The sequence below is a fragment of the Haplochromis burtoni genome, unplaced genomic scaffold, assembly GCF_018398535.1.
Source record: "Haplochromis burtoni strain Fernald_Lab_line unplaced genomic scaffold, NCSU_Asbu1 Contig_246, whole genome shotgun sequence".
NCBI classification, from domain to species: domain Eukaryota; kingdom Metazoa; phylum Chordata; class Actinopteri; order Cichliformes; family Cichlidae; genus Haplochromis; species Haplochromis burtoni.
Genome location: NW_024582607.1, coordinates 340,084 through 362,712, shown reverse-complemented (window position 1 = coordinate 362,712; position 22,629 = coordinate 340,084). Strand labels below are relative to the sequence as shown.

Sequence of the window (22,629 nt, the reverse complement as noted above, 5' to 3'; positions counted from 1 at the left end):
AATGGGTATTTTGTTTATGAATGACATTAAAAACAAAAAATGAGGCATTACTGTTCATTATTGTTCGAGCTATTTGGAGCATGGTTGGCACACCGTGCCAGGACAGAGTGGGCTATTCCTGGTGAGGTGGAAGGTGCTCTTATTTTGAAGCCACAGAGTATTATAGAAACCATGCCTTTTATTTTGAAGTTCCGTATCTCCGGCTCTCCGGGCACGGGCAAGGAGAGAGAGTCGCAGGCAGAGGTAAGCCAGAGACGGTACGGTGTGGAGCTGTAGCTACGGTGTCAGCGGCAAGTATGAGAGGAGACAAGTTTACAAGCTGAAGCTGGCTGATTGACAGCCTCTGTCGCATTCTGTGGAGGGACCACTCGTACCGGCGGACGTCGAGAAGTCGCGGTGTAGCCTGTGCGACTAAAAAAACCTAAACTAAACCTTTAAAAACAACTGGTGGACACACGGGGTTTGTGGATAGACGTTGGCAGCGGCGGCGGCAGGAGCAGGGAGAGAGTGTGAGTGCTTTGGCGGCGTTCCCGCTGCTAGAGAAACATGAACAAAAACCACCGAGTGCCGAGCAGCCGTTCTCTGAATGCAGTGGAGGTGAAGAGCAAGGTGGGTACGGACACTTATTTGTCAGGTATCCTTCCAGTGTTTGTACTCCAGACAACCTTCGTCCTCATTAAATCCACTCTTGCTAATTTAGCCTGCTAAAGAGGCTTGATAGCGGGTTATTATGAAGCAAGGCTTATAAACTTTAAGAGGAGCTAACAGTTTTGGTTTTTTTCCACTGTGACCACCCGAGAATTTGGTTACAATTCTTAAAACTTTATTGGTAACCGTGGCGTAGTTTTTTGGTCGTTTTACGTCTAAAGGCTAGCTAGTTTGTGACAAGGTGGAAGGTTTTTGTCAGCTGACTGCGCAGTGAGCCAGTGTCACCTGTCACAGCCTTCTCCGCTGTACTCTCCTGCTCGTTTACCGAGTACTGACTTCAAGTTTGACCCAACTCTTTAACTTAATCAAATCTGCGTGAAAAGTTTACTCAAATTACCAAAAGTTTATGTCAAATTACCTCGGTTAAAGGTGATAGTCGTTGCCTGTCGCGTTATTTGCCTGCGGTTACAGGTGTCACACGGCCTGCGTCAGGCTCGTGGCTCCATCCGCGCCCTGCTGAGGCTTGACCACACATAAGTGTAATGAATAATGACTATATTGTTCTAGAAGTTTTTGCACGCGTCGACACAAGCTGTCAAATATTTTCAGCTACAGCACTAATTTTGCCTCCCTACAGTAGTGCAATAGCTATTGTTATTATTTACTCAGCTATCCCGGGTTATTTAAATTCTTTTGACTCTTCTGAGTTAAGATTGTCTTCCTTATGTCCCCAACCACTTATTAAATTAACTCTGCTTTGCACTGATGCATAAAATAACTGATTAAGCTGGGAGATCATCTTTTGTCAGCGCTGAGCAACAGTAACCACAACAGCTGGTACCTCTCACTAACGCTACCAATGAGGCATTGTGCTCTGTCTCAGCTACAGAGCTGCCTAAAGATTAGGCGTCCAGAGCCATTGATCCAGTCAGTCCACAGGCTTAAACGGGTAAACCAGCAACATGTTTGTGGGGATTGCTGAAAGCACACTGTCTTTGTAATAGCTGCAGGATAAATATTCTGTGAGGTAGCTTGATAAAAGCTTTATCTGCAAACCTAGAGATACACAAAACACGTGAATAATTTACCACACGTGGTGTGCTTTGGCTTACGCATCAGTACAAAGTAGGCTTATCAGGCACTGTTTCATACCCTGGTTTCGGCCATACGTCACACCTGTGTGTGTATTTGTGTTCATTTGCAATCACATGTGAACGCCTTTCTGCCCCATCCCAGTTTGGTGCAGAGTTTCGTCGGTTCTCTCTGGAACGGTCCAAGCCAGGCCGCTTCGATGAGTTCTACGGTCTCCTGCAGCACGTGCATCGCATCCCCAATGTGGAGCTGTTGGTGGGCTACGCTGACGTGCACGGTGACCTGCTGCCCATCAACAATGACGACAATTACCACAAGGCCATCTCCACAGCCAACCCTCTACTCAGGCTGTTCCTCCAGAGGAAAGGTATGCACAGAGGAAGTGTTTGGACAAAGTGTCCCAAGTTTTCATTTGTTTGCTTGGTTACACCTGCTTTGCATTGGAAATGCAAATACAGTCATTAGCATTGAAAAGCACAGCTTATAAATATGTGATAGGCTATTGACTATAGCTGTGACAGAGTTATAAAAACTTAAGTGTCACTTTACATTGTCAGTTTTTAGGCTACTTGTTGTATGTTGCCATGTTCAGCTAAACAAACTACTAAACCGCTGGCCTCTATTTTTTTCCTTATTGATTTCTAGTTAACTAAGGTTAGGGGCCTTTTCAATTCAATTCAATTTTATTTATATAGCGCCAAATCACAACAAAAGTTGAGAGGAAGAATGCACTTGAAATGAGGAGCTGAGCAAAACAACAAGAGTAGACGAATGGAGTTCACTTTGAGTTTGTCCAGTAGACTGTTCTGTATTGCAGCTTGGTAGCTGCATGGCAATTATTTTTTTACGTGTCTGACTGTTTTGGAAATACGGGTTTCAAGTATTTCGAGCAGTGTTTCTGTAAACACTGCTGCTGCAGTTTCTAACTTCCTTTGCTGGCTCTGGTGTAATCATTGCCAATATTTCTGCCATAATTGCTCTGCTTTTGCAGTTCCCCTTGTAGATAAGTTTTTTATCTTTTAGCTAATAAAGGAAGAAGTTGTGGCTGCTCTAAATTCATGCTCTCAAGTATGGCTTACCTTTATTTCATGTGTATGATTACTGCAGGTCTTACTATATCAACCTTGGTGTCTGATATTGGCATATTGCCAATTAACATGGCATTTACTGATGTCAGTGGTCGACATTAATATGTTCTGTCTCCAAGATTTCACACGAGCTAAGTGATTGTGTTACAAAAAACTGAAAGGGTCAGGTTTTTTTTGTTGTTGTTGTTATCATGGAGTAAATGAGGTATAAGCAAGAGCAAAAGTAAAGTAAATAGATTTGAAAACAAAATGCTGCTGTTGGCCCATAATTTCACAATCAGTGTATCCATAGTGATTACATAAACATGTTTCTGTCAGAGTATGCGTACAAAGGTTTAACCTCTCCTTTGATTTTGGAGTGTATTCCTAATCACTAAGTTGCTAAATGTGACCTGTTGAATGTGGGGAGGACCACAGGGTCTGCCTGTGCCTGTTGTGTTTAAGCCTGTGCCATATGACCCTATAGAAGCTAAGCCACTTTGTCAGAAGAAGATTAGTGGGGTCAGTGTGTATCGCTGCATGGGACTGTGTTTCAATTACATGCTCCAGACACTAGCCCCACACTGGGCTCACTGCTGCTCGCATGAAAACACCGCCTCGGCAGGAATCCCAGCCAGAACAAAAACAGAAGACAGACGCATTAATGCAGTCATAACCCCCTGCAGACCCCCTGACCTGAAACCCTGGTTTCCCTCCTGATTTGTCAGCAGGGAAACCCCCTTACTTTACCGTTAAGCACCAGTTGGTCTGAACATATAAAGCCGTGCATTGTGTGGAAGCAGCAAATTCGCAGCTTATAGATAATTTATTAAATCATATATCTGCAGGCACTGGATCTCATCTCTGATGATGGCTCTATAACAGGTTAATGGCTTGTCCATGTTGGGGCCAATGCGGAAGCTTTTTAACACTCAGTGCTTGTTTATCTGGAAAGCTTCTTACATCTTTTAGAACCCCGATCTTTTTGAAATGAGATGTCTTGTGTTCCATTTTGGATAAATAGTATTACTGAACTTAATGATCTTGTTACCATATCTGCATGTGACCCAACAGCCAAATGAAAAATCTTCATATGAACAGGTAGTTATAAATAGCATAAGGATCATGAGGTCATGATCCCTACCACAGTGTTTAGTTGTGTTTGTGTTTAGTGTACCTCACTGCATCAGTTCAGAAGTTTAGCAGTCCAGTCATCAGTTCAGTTCGAATGCTATTAGACTTCTGTGTCCTTTAAGACTGCAACTGAGTAATTATGTAAATGTCTCAGTCAGATGTGATGTGATTGGTCATTATTGCATAAGAGCAAGGCTTCAGACAAAGTAGCAGTGGGGGCCAAATTATGTTCCAACTAGGCTGGTGTGGAATAGTGCAGTGAAATCCTGCTGAACTTGGACTGGGAAAGAAAACTTGGAGCTAAAAGAACAAAAAACTGCCCACAATCTCCACATTCAGTGATTTGGATGATTTGTGTGTTTATTTTAAAAGTGTGTCTAGTCTGTGCACTGTAGAGCTCATGCGTATAATGAGGGTTATTTTTGGCACTGAATTTTATTTGTCTCAGAGACTAAATCTAGGCTGTGTATACCCTAGGCTGGGCGCTTTAGGTTTCATCCACTCGTCAGCGTGCAGATGGTTCGATGGATACTAGGCTGCAACTGTATGTTGTTGTCTGGTTGTTAAATAATGGCTACATTGTTGTTTTTCTGCCTCTGTGCTATTCAGCCATTAATGTCTTATTGTTCACTGCTGAGAAATGGCTGAAATGTTTGTGCCTCTGTTTTTGACTACTGGTCATTTTTGAAATCGCTTCAACGCACAACAAATACAACCCAGCAGCACTGGGTATTCCCTGACACCCTCCACCCCCACCCCTCCATCTGTGAACAATGTGTTGATGACTGTTGGGCTGGCAGTGAGTTGTCCACTGTTTACTGGTTGTCATGGCACCCCTAAAGAGGCCTGCTCATAGGTGGATTAATGCTGCAAAGCATGCTGGGAGCATGATTGCTAGCATTTGCAAAGACTGTCTTTGTTGAGGTTTTTTGACGACTTCACTTGTTATTAATATATCTCATGCAGTTGTAACTACTTAGAGGTGTGTCTCTCTCTCAGAGACTATGTATAAATGATAATGGGTAAAGTTGGGTTAAAGTGAGTGAGTTAGTGATTAATGCTATTAGTTGTTCTCATGTAAGCACTTTCTGTCTTGGTTGCTGACAAAGTGCAGCTTTTGGTTTCATTTAGGCTTTTTGTAGCATGTGCAGCCATGTAGGATGGTGCACTGTTCTGCTGGAGGAGACAGCTGCCATCAAGGAGTGTTGCTGCCATAAACAGGTGTGCCTGGTATGCACAATAATTAGATGGGTTGTATGTGCCAAATTAACAGTTTTATGAATGCCAGATTTCCCAGCAGAAACATTATACTCCAACCAGATAAGCAACAAGATAATCAGCCTGTTTCACGTCACCTCTTAGTGGTTTTAATTCAGTGTGTAGCCTAGCCTGTACTACATTATTAACCTAATACCACCACTCTTGTAAAGTAGTAAAACAAATTGTGCACTGATGTAGGTGTATTTGCAGTAAGACCGTTTTAGCCAGTACATCTGCCTGGATGCCTCATTATTGTAGCTCTGTTTTACATTTTCAGAAGCCCCAGGATGTACTCCAGTTTATAGTTGGGTTGCAACTTGCTCAACAAAATGATGTGCTATTTCAGTGGTTTTGTTGGCCTGTGTATATTGAGTTAGCATTATTATTAAATACTTCTTTTCAGGGAAACAGGAAAATGAGACACACGTTCAGCCTTGTGTTTAATTGTCTTTAAACATGGCTGACAGAAGAAGTTCTCCCTCAGTCTGACAACATGTTTATCTGTATCAGTCATCCAGAACGCCCTTTGTGCTTGTATGCACACAACTTTCAGAGTGTCCAGGTTGTCATCCATGTAGCAGTAGCAGCTTTCAGGCAATCCCAGGGTGTGTGTTTGTTCAGTGATGTTGCTCACTGCTCTCACAGTTTCAGCTCCTAACTCTTATCCATTAATGTAAAGGGGAAAGGTATAGGGAGGGACAGAAACGACTGTATTTGTGTTTCCCAGCAGGGATTGCCTTTTAATTAGTAACCAGTGAATGAGTCACCCAGCCAGAGATGGAATATGTTCAGTGTGAAAGTACACCTAGCCTGCAAAACATGCAAAGTCTCTGAATATGATAAGAACTTGAACCTGAATCTGCTCGGCACTGACAGGGAGTGATAATGAAAGTGCACTGAGACAGACATGGAGTGGGAATGTGACATTCATAGAAGAAGAAAGGAGAGATAGACTAAGCATAGGATTTCAGATTAAGTAAGGACACCACAACTAAAGAGATGCACTTTTACTGTGGGTTTGAATAGAAAGGATATGCTGAAGAGAGATATGGTGGCAGGTGTGAAGGATGCCATTTCCCTGAGGAGCTCTTTCTGTAAAAATAACAGAAATTAGCCACCCTTGATCTGGATGTGAGGTTTTCTACAGTGCATGATGTATTCCCCAGGATGCTGTCTGTGATGAGTGAGGGGATGATGAATTTGTAGATCTTAAGGAAGAATGTGTGGAGGAGGAGCAGAACTTGAGCTTAATAAGAGATTGGAGGATGAAAGAGAGAGGGACAGTAAACAGTACTAAAGAGGGAGTAATGTATAAGGCTTTGTTTGGGCAATGCATGTAATTAGAGATGTGGGGAGATGAGAGGGAGTAGTGTTAGTGTGATCGGAATGCAACAAGAGGTAGCAAGAGAGGGAATAAGTGAGTGAGGGAAGAGGATAGCGGGAATAGTATTAGTGAGGGAGGAATGTAGAGTGAGGCCCACGCTGGGGAGGGTGGGCGAGAGAGAAAGAAATGGAAAGGAAGAAGGGAGGAAGATTGAACGGAGGGGGGTTTGGTGGAATGTGGCCAGCTTCTGATCACGTCTGCTGGCTAGATTAGACAGGACAGCAGGCCAGGCTGGACCCTCAGCTCCACAGCTCAGCTCAGTCAACAAGGTAGACAGAGGAAGAGCAGAGAAAGGATAAGGAGATCAAATAAAAGTAAGCAGGGACATGGAGGACAGAAATGAGAGAGGTGAGCCAGATCCCTGCTCGGTCTCTCCTTTGAAACCTGACTGAATGAGACTATGCAGGCTGCAAGCAGATGGAGGAAGAGCAGTGGTGACAGCAGGAGGCCAGGCTCTGTTATATAGAGGCTGTCAGAATTCTCAGCTTAGGGTTGGTTAAGGAAGATGAATGAATAAATGAATGGGTAGAAGGAGGGAAGGAAATGTGTTGACTGCATGAGAAATATGAAGAAGGGAGAAACCGCACATTCAATTAGGAGAAGGAGTTGGATGACGGGGAGGGTGAGGGTTGGGGAGTTGGGAAAAATGGACTGTTTACTGTTACAAACCACAAAGAGTAAGCTGATATGGAGAGGTTATAACTGAACTGTACTAGTCGGAGAAAAGATCAGGGAGATACGCACACTGTGTTATGAGATGTGATTGAACTTTGTCGGCTTGGCACATTTTAGAAGTACGTGATGATATGTTGTAGTTGTTCTCATGAGTTGAAACAGAGAAACTTCAGACACGCGTGTTTGTTTATGGTTTTCAAATAATTTACACAAAGAGAGAGCAGTTATTTTTGTTATAATGTGAATACCATGGATGTACTATGAAATATGTTGTTTTCCACTCAATGTCAAGATAATTTCCCGGATAATTTATGATCTTTAGACTTTTAGTTTCACTTGCAAGCAGAAAGATGTGCTTTCCCGATTTTTAATTAAGCCATGTGTCCCCCTGGGCTTTAAACTACAGAGATATTGATCTGAAGCGTGATAACCAATATGCTTATCTGGGATTATTATTATTATTTAAAATCTCACCATTGTAGCATATTTACCCTGGCTATGTTCTGACATGCAGCTCCCAAAAGCTGTTGCCTAACCACCTTCACTGTTTGTATTTTTTCTTTCTTTCTTTCTTTCTTTCTTTCTTTCTTTCTTTCTTTCTTTCTTTCTTTCTTTCTTTCTTTCTTTCTTTCTTTCTTTCTTTCTTTCTAACAGATTATATGGAAGTGTTGATATTATAGGATAGGTGTGAGTTAGGGGTGGGCGATATAAACGATATACGATAGAAACGATATAAATTTGGCCAACGATAGAGATTTTGACTATACTCGCTCTATCGCGATAGCGCATGTTGATGATGTCATCAAGCTGCGCCTGTTTTGGTCGAAAGCATCGCAGCGGCTACAACCATTATCATCTGCAAATTATGGCGGGCGACAGTCATAGCAAAGAGATGAAGCACTTTTGAAATATGGGGAAAGCCAAAAACTGCGCTTCCTCCACTTCCGTAACATTGATTCATTAATGTTGAATTCTCTCGCAGCTGTTCTATTCCCATGTTGTTGCAGTATATTAATAACTAACCTCGTATTGTGGATGAATAATCTCAGTTGTTCTCCTGACTGAAGTTTGGCCCGTGTATAGCATCCTGCTATGCGATTGCATTTGTCCCTAACCACCAGAATCCCTCACGTTAACTTTTATGAGTGGAAAAAAAGTTGGCCATCCTCCAGCTTTACTGTGCTAATGTTATGCTAACATAGCTGTGTCGCTAGCAATCACGTAGCACAACATTATATACCAGGTAGTGCAACTTCAGTAACCCTGCAAACGCCACTGCTGTTTAGTTTCTGTCTTCATTTATGTTGGAAGTGGTAGCAGAGCTGTACGTTTTAATTAGTTTCAAAAATCTCTCAGTCAAACATGGTATGAAATGTTTAGGTGGAAACTAGCGAGCTAACTTCCTGCTAACTTCTAACTCCGTTAAATGTAATAAATTCTGTTTTCATGGATGCCTGGATGTTAAACTTAATTGTTACACCTGGTAAAGCAGCAACGCTGATGATTTTATTAAAGATGAAAGAATTTAGACCGTTTTTAACTCTTAGTGTTCGTTTGACTTTGGGACCTGAAATGACGGAGTTTTGGACCCAGATTACTCCGCGAAGCTCCTCACTACGGCAGCCGTAATGCTCTGACAATCCATCAAGCAGTGTGGCTTACCAAAGTTGTACTAAAACATTTTTTAACAGATTTCTGCACGCCAAAATCGGTTCGAGGTCAGTAAGCACAACCAGAATTCATACATAAGGCACACTCTCGATTTTTGAGAAAATTAAAGGATTTTAAGTGTGCCTTATAGTGTGGAAAATACGTTATACAGAAGAAAAGAATATATCGTGATATATATCGTTACCGCACATGCTTCAAATTATATCGCGATATGAATTTTAGGTAATATCGCCCAGCCCTAGTATGAGTCTATCCTAAAATAACACTTGAATGACCATAACATAATGGAAGATTACATGTCATTTTTTCCCTGCACATGCTGACTGTAATGAGATCCCTTTGTAACATGATTCCAGCACAAACAATATTTCCCACAGATTGACTTTGAAAGGAGGTAGACTCACTTTTTTAAATGAGTTATGAAATCATTCCATTTTTAAGTTTCTCTTTTAAGTAAATAGTCGCTAGGTAACACTTTGTGAAACAACGAGCAGTGCAATCATCTGCTTCTCCAGTGAGTCTCTGACAAGCAAATTCCAAATCTCCACGTTTTGTCCTTGAAATGGTTTGTACTTTGTCACAGCATAGATTTTTGGCTTGTCATAGTAGAGAAAGTCAAATCATGACTAAAATTATTTGTGATTGGTCCCTTATTTTCATTTGAGCCAGCATAAACAGTCCCCAGACTCTCAAAGTGAATCAGCTGAATTCTTCACTTGTATTTTTCCTACAGTGAGATCTAAAACAGTCATCTGTAGAAAAAAGTCCCGTTTGAGGCCCTTATCTAATTTGATTCTAAGAATATATCCTGTTTATATGTTTATATATCTGGAACAGTCTGGACCTCCTCCACCCCACACCGTTGAGGAACGCCGGTGGGGGAGGCGGCGGTGTCGGTCAGGACTGTATCCCAGCTGCCAGCTTCTCAATATGACGCTCAGTCTGGTCCTGCTTTTCTTCCCGCCGGCGACGTGACACCACCGCCTGCTCCTGTTGTGTGGCCGCGAGTTCAGCCACCATTCGGGCCAGCGCCTTCCCTGGCTGACCCAGTCCTGGGTCTGCCGTGCCCCCTTTCTATGTTTCGGCACCACTGTAACAATCACATGGCAGACATATCCATAGTTTCATGCTTTTCAGTGTCTTGCTTTTATTATCACTCACGGTTGCTTGTTTACACACTGGCTGTAGCTTTTTAGCTCACAGCCACACACTCCAACAACAACAATAACCAGACCTTTTATGCTGGTGAGGCACGTTTGCAGATGCCGTGCAGGTGTGTCCATCGCCCCTGCAGCAGCACCATGGCCCGCTACAGAGACAAAGAAGGACTCAAGCTGAGAGATGGGCCGCAGTGACTAAGAGACATGTTGAGTGAGGGTAACAGGAATAACATCTGGAGGACAAGGTCAGGAGGTATTACAGGAAAGAGAGAGGCATTTGTGCCAGCACAAAATAAATTGATGGAATTGCTGAATGCTGCAGGAACAAGACCAAAGCACACATACATGCATACTGAGAGTGTGTGAGCTGGCAAATAAAGTGTGTTAATTCTGCATTAAACCTATTAGTTGTACAGGGTGGGCCATTTATATGGATACACCGTAATAACATGGGAATGGTTGGTGATATTAAAGTCCTGTTTGTGGCACATTAGTATATGTGAGGGGACAAACTCCTCAAGATGGGCGGTGACCATGGTGGCCATTTAGAAGTCGGCCATCTTGGATACAACTTTTGTTTTTTTCAATAGGAAGAGGGCCATGTGACACATCAAACTTATTGGTAATGTCACAAGACAAACAATGGTGTGCTTGGTTTCAATGTAACTTTATTCTTTCATGAGTTATTTACAAGTTTATAAAATGTGTTCAATGTGCTGCCCATTGTGTTGGATTGTCAATGCAACCCTCTTCTCCCACTCTTCACACACTGATAGCAACACCGCAGGAGAAATGCCAGCACAGGCCATTCCCATTTTATTACGGTGTATCCATATAAATGGCCCACCCTGTACATTGCTTCATTACAGCTGATTCCCCCTCCAGTTTTGGTCTTTTTGATAAATGGCTGCTGTCAAGACAGGGTAATAAAGCAGGGCTGATGTGTGTAATGGAGAATTCATGACAGATCGTATGAAAAGGCTTAGGAGCAGGCTAATGTTCATGACCGGAGTCTTTTAAATAATGGATCTAATAAGCAATTACTCAAATTGACAACTCAATTCTACATGAAGACTTCCTTTGCTCAAGCTCGCCTCATACCTCTACAAGTCTGCACAGCCTCCCTCCTTCTATTTCTTTCTCCTTCCCTATCAGCAGAATTAAGGCACTTTTTATCTGAGCTGTGCCAGGAAGGTATGCTCACCACACCAGGAATAGCAACCCTCTGGGAATTTACTCCTTTGAAAGTATTTTTTTTTTATCACCTCCTGTCCTCTTTGTGTTTTTTCTTCTCTTTTTCTGCATTTTGTGTCTCTCCTTCCTGCTTCTTTTTTCTGTTTTTGGCACCATCCCTGTTTTTTCTCATCTGTCCAAGTTCACACTGACACACACATCATGTACTCCACCTCTCCTCCCCCTCTCTTGTATCGTTCTGTGTCGGGAACAACGCAGCACCAGCTGTGTGGTGAACATCCAGGCTTGTCATCAACAAACCTGACTGTTTCCAGAACACCACAACCTTCATCTGCTCGTCTTTTTCTTTGCGCTATTCTTACTCCTATCCTTGAGACATGCCATACGTTTTATATGGAGGGTTGGCTTGATGGACAGCACTTGTTAAACAGTTTTACTCTCATCTGAACCACTGATGAGTGCACAACTATCCTTTTAAAAGAATATAAACATAGAGCCAAAAGTGTTGGCTACAGTAACTGGACTGATGATGGCAGCTCTTGTAGCTCCTTCCTGATCTTGTTCTTCCACCCGAACATGGTGTCAGGTTTCCCTGACGCTGCACCTGGGACAACTAATACAAGGAAGTAATGGATTTAATGTCACTGTTGTAGCAGGGAAAGCCTCTTGTCCTCCAATAATGCTGGATAATCATAAGTATAGTCACTACTGAACAGGTCAGCATCATTAGAATAAATGCAGTAATGCTTTACTAAAGACAGAAGTACATTAATGTCCATAGAAAAAGGTGCAGCTCAACAGATGCACCGATGCATAATTGTGTAATATAGCCTATTGTTTTTCACCTGTTAGTCTATAATAACAATAATAATAAAGCTGGAAATTCTGGTGTGAGCGGATATGGCATTTTGTGATTGCCCACACATATCACTTCTTCTGTGCGAGTAATACGGTCAATTTGAGAGTACAAAGGTGGAGCATGATAGATCCAGGGCATTTAAAAGTAGAGTGTTAGGGCAATGATGCATTTGACCTGTGCGTGCCATTTGAAATGAGTGACCTCCTCTGCCATAGGCAGAGATGTCATAGTTCTTTCAGTGTCAGGATGAAGATGCATTCGTTGTTCACCCTCTGCGTGCTTGTGTGCGTTAGTTACATGCTACGGAGAGGGGTGACTGAGCATCACTGCATGTGTCCTCACTTGTGGCTATGTGCTGCTGGGTTTTTATTTTCTCCTCCACTGCTTCGCTTCCTTTGCTCCTCACTAACTCCATTCAGAGTGTGGGAAATCAAAGCAGCCACTGCATATTTGAAATACCTAACCTGTTCAGAGCCATGCCAAGTGTGGGGATAGTGATTATGCTTTCTATTCAGAGTTTGTGAATCATATCTCAAATATGAGTGCTGATACCAGTTAAACTGCATGATTACTGAGCAAGGAATAAAGCTAGGATAGCACCGGTTTGAAATTCTGGACCGACACTTGTCATACATTTCTAGTTTTGAGCCAGGGGAAGCAAAGAAGCTAGTAAAGAGCTGTTTTAAAATCTTGAACTTGTCTATTTATTGTTTTTTGTTTTTGTTTTTTTTAATCATGTGTGACGAACCCAACTGTTACCTTATGTTATGGAGAGAAGCAAAAAGGACTTGGGAGGACATTAAAAGAAACATTTTGATAGCTTAGCGTTAGGGACTCAGTGATGACTTAACTGGAAGTCGACAAGCCTTCACAAAGCTTTGAGCTGATATTTTTCATAATGGAACCATAAGCAGCTATAACTGACATCTTCCAAACATTTTCCCAGTATGGTTAGTGTTGGAGTCTGTCTGTGTAGTTCTTTGGCTGAGAATAGGAGATTGTGGGAAACCAACCAGTGCAGAGGCTACAGAAGCCCATTTACACACAAAATCTTCCAAAATCTAATGGTGCAGCTCAGTGGCCATAATGTTAAGTGGAATGTTGATTGGTTTAAATGGCTGGCTTGAACAGAAAGTGGAGTTTACCACAAAAATGAAGAGTGTCCTCTCTGCCTACAGGACCACCAAATCACAAACATCAGAGTAGCTCACATTACTGGTTGTTCCATGTATTTGTCACACGGCCACAGATGACAGCACACAGCTGTGCATGTTGATGTGGGTCTGTATGGCTTTGTGTTGCACAATGTTGCAAGGACCTCAACTTGATGCAAAAAAGAGTGTAGTGCCTAGAATATCCTCGTAGTTGAAAGATCATTCAGTAAAAAGCTAATATTCCTAGAGCATGACTGATATCAAAGATTTAATAATCACCAAAATCCAATATGTCAGCCAATGTTTTTTTCCCCCCTTCTTCTTTCAAACATACCACAAAATCCCAAAACAAATTTCACTAACATTTTTTGTGTTTACTTTTTTAAGCCATATTAAGATAATATGAGGAGTTGCAATAGAGGGTGGCTCAAGAGGTGGGCAGGTCTACTTATCCGTGGCTCCTCCAACATCCATGCTGAAATGTCTTTGGGCAAAGTACTGAACCCTGAGTTGTCCCTGATGCATCTGTCAGAGCGTTTGAACGTTAAGTTAAAGGTGCTTAGTGTTGTATGAATGCGTGTGAATAGATGAAATTTGAAATCTAAGGCTCAAACCAAGAACCCAAATATTCAAAGTTTTGACTGCCAAATCATCTTTTCTCATCATTTTAAAAATGCATACCCGTGGTATGTGAAGACTGAAAACTTGATCAACTTGGCAATGAATATACTAGCATGTGTTTCTCATTCCTGGCTGCACTGATTTATTGCCAATGTGTCCATAAATTTTATGAGTTTAAACAGCAGCCTTGTGATAAATATCTTCAGAAATCTGAACATTATAAAATATTTCTGTTTCCTGCCCTTATAGTCCACCTCCAATGGTTTAATCATTAGCCAAATCAGTCACATACCTCTACGCACTGGACCACTGTCAAGCTCAAAGTGTTTACCAAGGACTGAGGGAATAAAAGTGATGTATGCTCAACATATGCAAACACACTCAACAGCAAACACAGAACTACCCTTCTGAATTTCTTAAACAAAGGAAGGAATGGAGAACTTTGGGATATGGGCGACAGACCCAAAATAGACCCAAACCCTTTGAAGCAGCTGTTCTAGATGTTGTCCTTCTTTAGGTATGCTCGGGTCCAGGTTGTCTGGCAATAAAGTCATTACTGGACTAAATATTTAACTATACACTATTCCCCAAGCTCTGTGGTGAGTTGTTCTGGGCTAGCCAGTTTTAATTGTCGCTCAAGCTAATTATTATTATTTAAATTATTTCAACAGACATAAATATGATAACGCATTAGATTTTGAGTTTTAATATACACCATATAACCCACTTAATATATGTATATACATAACATAATTTATTTTTTTAAAAAGTGTGGACATTTTGTAAAAAATGATTATTATGTTGACGTTATATCGGTATCTATGAGCTTATTTCCGAAGAATGCTCATTACCAGCTTTTTTTTCTTGAGCTCACAGTTCAAAACTATTCTTATATTTCTTATATGAGGGGAGTTATTATTTCATGTCAGTGCGAGCCTTAAAACATCAAACCCATCTGAGCCTAAACAGTAACACAGGAAATCACACACAGTATTTTTTTAATACTTTTTAATAGTATTTTTTAATACTAATATCTGTACTTCTACTTAAGTACAGAATCTCTGTACTTTTTCCACCTCCGGTGACCTGATAATTTTAAAACTTGGTCATGTTTATTATAAACATCCACCTAATTGCTCGATTGAACAGTCTAAAACATGTTTTACCAAATCCTGATTTCTTGTTTTTTTTTGCATATTTGTCACAATGAAACTTTCATGAAACTTAATTTTTTTTTTATATTAGATAGAGAACCTAAATAATACAAAATATGTTTTTAAATGATGATTTCATTTTCATTTAAGTCGACAGGTTCTTTTTAAGTGATTTCTTGATACAGCAGGTCTGGCAGTAATAAGGCCTGGATCTGGCTAGTGAAATTGGTGGATAAGCTTTCCAAAAATATAGTTAATGACAGGTAATTCATCATTTAATAAAAGGGGGGAAATTACTTCTTTCACACAGAGCCATGTAGGTTTGGATAAAAACAAAATAGGACCTCCTTTTACCCCCATTACCTTATATATTATTGGTTTAGCAATACTCTATTAAAATTTGTTTTGATACCATCCATGTGGCATCAGGAAGTTTGTTCTTTTGAGTATTAAATTAGACTAATCTGGGAGTTTTACTCTAAAAATAAAAAGAACAATAGAAGATCATTTCCGTAAACATGAAATGCTGTGTAGTATATTGTCTTGCCTTTTGTGCCTGCTTGTGTTTTTGCAGATTCTTGCATATGTTGCATACTGGTGATCTCAGAAAGCAGTATGAGTGTCCACCATTTGATACCAAAATAGCGTTTCTTAGTTGTTCTGAGGGCCTGTGAGTGGCCCCGAGGGACCGCCATATTCTTTTTACTCAAATATAACTCTATTGTCAGGTCTGGTCCTTTCATATGGTGCAGATGGAGAGATGGTTTAGATGAAAAGAAGTCTAGAGAGAGTGAAATGAGATGTGGAGCTGCGCATGACTGCACTGCAAGAACAACCTCTGTGTCGGCTGTGCAGGGACGTGCATATATGCGCATGTGCAAGTGTTTCAAAACATCCATCTGTGCACTATTTGCATATTGCTCTTTGGAACAAGAACCTAGCACGCATGATGAAATGTGTTTTAGCATTTACCTAGTTCTTCGAAGAAAGCTGTATTTCTTCTTCATGTGGAAATGAGCCACAAGATCAAGCCTGGCAAAGATATAGTAAAAGTGTATACACTAACTCTTGCCTCATGGGAACTGAAACATAAGACAGCCACTCTTTCTCGGGACAGTCGATCCTTTGTTTTGGCTTTCGGGATGGAGAGGGGAGTGGTGGGGTGTGTACCTGTCAGAACCTGAGAAGCTGAATCCTTATCAGACACCCGAGTGGATTTTTTCCCAGATTACTCAAATACATGTTCAGAGGGAGAAACAAACTGTGAGGGGAGAGGTATTCAGTGTAAGACTGACAGTTTTTTTTCCTTTTTTTTCTTTTCTTTTATTAATAGCGCTCTTTTATCTAAAAGCAGAGTTTACAAAGTGCTGTCAAAACAGGAAAAAATTATGAATTTGGAAAAGGTGGGCAAGTTAAAGACTCATTCAAAATAGAGATGATAAAAATATCACCAGAAACAGACAAAAATAGGGACTGGAGAAGAGGCGAAAGAAGAGTATGAAAGATGTTAATGTTTAGCTTCTTGTATACTGGTTAACTATTCGAGAGCCAAGGGTCATATTTTTCCCTCCGTTACCTTGGCCAGCCTTAGGCCTTGTTGTAATGCCACCCATGTCAGGACTTTTACGAAAAGGCAAGCATAAATAGTGCCATTAATGTTATTGTTTGTATTGTTTTTATTTTAAAAAATAAAGCCTAAAATATTTTTTTGCCATCTTTTGCTCCCCACGGCATTCAAAATGGTACTGAGTATTTTACTGGTTATCAAGTTTGAAATTATAGTACTGTTAAAAAAAACCCTACTCCACAGATGCCAAACTTATTTTACATAGAGGGTCACATACAACCCACTTTGATCTTAAGTGGGCCAGACCTTTTAGTCTGTCACAAAGTTTAACCATGCATTTAACTACCCATTGTAAAAAAACAAAAATAAAACAACAACAAAAAAACAAACCTGAAATTTCTATTTCTTAATCGTTTTCTGTTATATAATATATTATTTACTTTTTAATTACTTTGGTGATTCTGGCCCCTGGGTCTTGTATTTAGCATCCCTGCCCTACTCATTCCTGGTTGTGAAATTTAAAAGTGATAATTTACCAAATTGTATCAAAAGAAAAAAAAATTAATCTAGAGCTTGTCTAACATGCTAGTCTCGCATCAGTGTCCTTTCAAAGATCACAAGCATTTGCAGACAACCAGAAAAAGCTGCTGGCCTCAAAGCAAAGTTAAGCCTTCTTCCAAAGATAATAGCTGACTGCAGTTACAGAATGGCAGTAGTTTAATGGATGGCACAAACAGGCAGAAAGGGAAGCTTATGGGTTGTAATGCTGTTTGCAATGCAAGGACAGTGATTGCTTTCACTTTGGTTTTAATTGAGCTCTGTTTTTAGATTTCATGAGGCAAGCAGTGCCTGTCTTGCTTGCCGTGGTGGAATTGTACTGCATTGTATGATGGTGACATCCAAAACACAACAGTGTTTTTGTTTCAAATGTGACCTTTGTGTGATGTAAAAAGTTAGACGGTCAGCATTTGCTTTTTTGTAAGTGACATGATGACATTGATATCATTTAAGCCAGGAGATGCTTAGCTCGTCTTAGCTCAGCCTTGCTTAGCTTAATAGTTAAATATGCAACCTAACAAAAATTTGCCTACTAGCACTTTTAAAGTTTGCTAATTAAGATGTAATATTTTTTAAATTTATTTTTTGAACTTTGGTATGGATTGGATGGAGTCCAGGAAGTCACCACAGCAAGTAATCCATAGTGTAGCACCCCATACAAATGTGTACTACAACTTTAAGTCCCCAGCCTTTGTTCTAAACTCGCTGTGGATCAGGGCCTAGCCTACTGCAGTGCACTGACAGGGTCATGGCTGCTATGACTCCTAAAGCATCTTTATCATAGCAGTGGTGTGTGCATAATGAAATTAATGCATCCATTAATATTATAATTATAATTTAGAATTGCATGTTCTCTTTGCAAATTAATACAATAATTATTACATTACTATGAAAATTAAATTTCTTCCCTCCAGTGGTGATAACAGCATAACTGAATGTAATGCTTTGTTGTATGCCTGTACTCTTCTTTGCTGATTTTAATAAGGGCACTCTATTTATTTATTTATTTTCAATGAAGATGCATATCCAAGGCTGAGAAAACAGATGCATGTTGACGATCTGATACCAAGAATATGCCGATTAAAATCTTGTGTGTAATATATTTTATCTACTCGGTTCATGAGATTGTATGCAACATAAGTAAGCTCATTTGTGGGTGGCTGTGTGTCAGAGAGAGCTGATGGGAGTTGACTTGAGGTAGCTGGTGTGCCATTTTGCATCAGTACAACCTGAGGGGAGCTATAGGGATCAGTGTCTTGTGTATGTTTAGCACAGACGCCCTGCAGGTATGCCTCAGGCTGAGAGCAAATCATTATTCATTCTTCTAAACTGCATGATGCAACACTGTGTCAGCTTGAATAACAATTTGATGTGTAATGAGCCTAGTGTGGTATTACTGAAAAAATTAACCAGCTTTTATTAACATCGTCTTTGTTTCTCTGTTCCTCTTCTATTTCTCTACTTCCTGTCTTCTACTTAACAGAGGAAGCTGATCATGGAACATTTGGTACCGATTCCCTGACCAGGAAGAAGAACACTGTGCTTTCTGCGGTTCTTCTGCGGCCTGATCACAACAAGAAAAAACCTCCAGTGATAATCAGCCTCCCTAAAGACTTCCGGCCTGTATCGTCCATCATCGACGTCGACATCCTCCCGGAGACGCACCGACGTGTTCGTCTGTACAAGCACGGCCAGGAAAAACCACTGGGTTTCTACATCCGCGATGGTTCCAGTGTACGGGTCACCCCACAGGGCTTGGAGAAAGTCCCAGGAATATTCATCTCTCGCTTGGTGCCAGGTGGGCTTGCGGAGAGCACCGGCCTACTGGCGGTTAATGACGAAGTGCTGGAAGTGAATGGTATCGAGGTTGCTGGGAAGTCGCTGGATCAGGTGACAGACATGATGATCGCCAACAGCCACAACCTCATCATCACCGTAAAGCCTGCCAACCAGCGGAACAATATCGTTCGTAGTGGAGTAGGCGGAGGAGGGGGTGCAGCATCTGGTAGTTCAGGACGCTCATCAGACAGCGGCGCCAGTTACTACGGCTACTCGTCACACAGTGCTGCAGCCTCCATACCACCACACATCATCCAGAACTTCCCTGTTGGGGAGTTGGAGAGCGATGAAGATGAAGAGGACTTGGTAATCGAGGCTGGAGGCGAGGCTGAGCCAATCAGACATGTGGCCTCCAACCACAGCATGAGCTCACTGCCTCGTTACGAACCACACCTCAACCTCCGCACCGCCACCACTTCCACCTTCTCCATTAACACCAATGGGACCCTGCCCACCAGTGGCAGCAGTAGTTCCCTAAGCAACATCAAGGCTACAACGCCGTCCCCAGACAGAGCCATGGAGAGGGGGAGTTTGGAGGAGGACGGTACTGTTATAACGCTGTAGACTGGACATTCTGGACATTTTACACACTACACACTGGAGACCAGAGAAATAAACACTCTTGTACTTTAACACACATGGAGGGTTGATGGAGAAATCAAATAAAACCCAGGAACGTACAGTTCCATCTCACAGTGACTAAACCTGAGAAGCACAAACATACGTCTGCGTATTACATCTCGACCTACTAAATTTGTCCTTTCACATCAAACACTACACCCCCATACTTTGCTCTTCTGAATGCCAATGACCACATATTTGTGCCATAGCAGTGACAGCCCCGATTCCTGGTTCTGCAGCCACAAAAACAACAACAGAAAAACCCCCTGAAAGTGTCCACTGTTTCTGTTTATTCTAAACGCACCTGTTTTTAATCCCATAACTGTTATTCCGCCGAACTTCCTTTAGCGGGCAGAGATAGGAAGCCCATCCATACCCATCACATATTTCCTCTTTTTAAGTCATGCTAACAAGCTAATATCACCCGTAAAGCAAAAACACTGGTTTTTCTTTTTCTCTTGTCACTCTGAAGCATGCTATGATCGCCTGCCTTCTCCCAGGTAACCACAGCATGAGTGCAGAATTTTCCCTCTGGGAAAAAAGAAAAAAAATGAAAGATTGGTGATTTTGATAAATATTTGCACATCTTGTCCTTGGGCTTTTCCTATCCTGTCATTATTATTATTATTATTATTATTATTATTATTATTATTATTATTAATACTTGGATCCCGCAAGTGACAGTGCTGTTTTTTATTTGACCAGTTAGAAGTTGTTGGACTAGGAAATCTTCTAGTTAATTTCCCTGTTGTATTTCATTCATATTGAACTTTTCCTTATCACGACAAGGGCTATTTCCCCTGCTGCATGTATACAGAAGAAACGATGTGAATGGGATTTTTAATTTAGTTTGCAATAGTGTTCCCCTCTTCCTTCTTTTTGGACCATAACTCAGTACATCTAATCTCAGTGCCGTCTCATTGCAACATGTCTTGCTTTTCATTGTATTATTATTGAATTCAGTTAATCACTTCAGATAATGTAACTTAACAACTGTCTTTACAGTGGCTACTAAGGACCCCAAAGCACTTTACACAACCAGTCATCCACCCATTCACACACACATTCACACACTGGTGATGGCAAGCTACATTGTAGCCACAGCTGCCCTGGGGCGCACTGACAGAGGCTGACATGAAGGAGTGGGTTAAAATGAATGGCTCACATAGTCAGAAGTGAAAAACTTCCTGGTTCCAAAGTACGCCCTTGTAGGACTGAGTCACGGTGAAACAAACACGCACGCAAGGCAAAAGCTGATTCACTCTCTGTATTTGATAAAGGTGAGGCAGGGCTGGCTTGTGTACAGAATATCTTGGCCCTGACCTGCATTTTTGTGGTTTCAGTAGGATGATTTCTTGTCTGTAATGAACGTCCGTTTACTTTGATTTTTTTCTACCATTCAGTTTGAATTCACTCACATTTCACAATGTCTGAGTGAAGAAGTAACTCTCACAGTTCCTGTTCATAAAGCAGATCCACAACATTTATTGAAAGCACACTATAGATCCACCATTACCATTACAAGCTGCTGCCTCCCTGAAGTGAGAGCAGATGGTCTATTATTTCTTTCATTGATTTTTTTTTTCCTGTTAAAAGTTTTAACCCTGACTTTAGCATGGATTTTATCTCACCCACAATATCATGGCTGGCACACACTGCACTTCCAGTGAAACACCACTGCACTAATGTTTATCATTTATAGCTCTGTTTATTGTTTATTACACAGTGAATCATTGACTAGAAACCTTCACACAGGTTGTGTATAACCACCCACTTGTTTATTGTAACTTATATGTGTAAGGTACTGTGTTTTGGGCCTTTTTATGGTACAGCACATGCTGGTGGGACTTGTCTTCTTTCATTCCCGATCTTAAAGCACAGCGATGAGTCGTACTTTGGATGGAAGGCTTTTAGAAGTCACTGTTAATTTATTTCCTCTACTTTTACCACAGGACACTGGGATTGTAACCACAGCAACATTTTTATTTATTCTCTAATCAGATGTCGGCATATTTTTCTTTCTTTGTACACATTTTATGACTTTATTTTTATAACTGATATATTGTTTATCTGTGATTGTTGTTTTTGGTCATAAATCTCACGGTACAGTAGATTTTTATTGTCCATTAGAGATGATTTCAGTAGGTGATTTTACGGTTCTGGCTGAAGCAACAGGAAAGTCTGTGCAAGACATGACACCATTATTGTTTTTTTTTTTTTCATACTGTGAATTATGATTTCTGTGGAATAAAAACATGTATTAAAGCAACCTTGAAACAGGCTAAATGTTTTACTCTGTCAGAAATTTTTTAAGTGATCGAGCAATGATTGTTGCTTGCCAGATAAATTCTATGTTTTAGACTTGTAATGAAGATTGTCTGTCAGTATTTTCATATTGATGCTTTTATTTATCTATATATATATACCTGTAACTGCTGATTGGAGGAACTGGATAAAATATAAAATAAACTAATATGTAGCAATAGTCAGTGGTTGGATTTTGTTGCGGCCTAAATCAAGGTTATGGAAGCTGGGGGTCTGTCTACAAATAAAAACTGTTACAAGTGGCTGAATTTTTAACCAATTTGCAAGCAGGTCTTATTAAAAATTCAGTTGCTGTTACATCCTGTTACATCCTGCTTGTTCTTGTTCCCTCCTGTGCCGCTCCAATTAAAAAAAAAAAAAAAATCCTGAAGATGCCACTGACCTGCTTTTCAGGTAGTATGTGCGGTAGATGAACTGAGTAGCATTCATATAAATACTTTGTGGAGTTTGGGCGCCATCTGCAGGATATTCCAGGACGTGAGCGAGCTTAATATTCAACATGAAAATGAGTATTTTAACTTAAGTTACAGAACTCGAAGGCTTTGAAAACGGAATGTTTATCATTTATTATGTCTGATTCGAACAATATACATTTTTCTTCCATTGGTATAACTCTATTTAACTAGGTTTGAGCGATTACCTGAGG

General features: G+C 40.8%; 1 protein-coding gene across 1 annotated transcript; it reads left to right on the top strand.

Annotated features, from left to right (window-relative positions):
- pard6b (par-6 partitioning defective 6 homolog beta (C. elegans)) lies at positions 1 to 22,528 on the top strand. Its single transcript, XM_005938094.3, has 3 exons — positions 1 to 609; positions 1,885 to 2,107; positions 18,682 to 22,528. The coding sequence occupies exons 1-3, from the start codon at positions 547 to 549 to the stop codon at positions 19,599 to 19,601; spliced, it is 1,206 nt and encodes a 401-aa protein (XP_005938156.1). The 5' UTR covers positions 1 to 546; the 3' UTR covers positions 19,602 to 22,528.
- Positions 22,529 to 22,629: the final 101 nt, after the last annotated feature.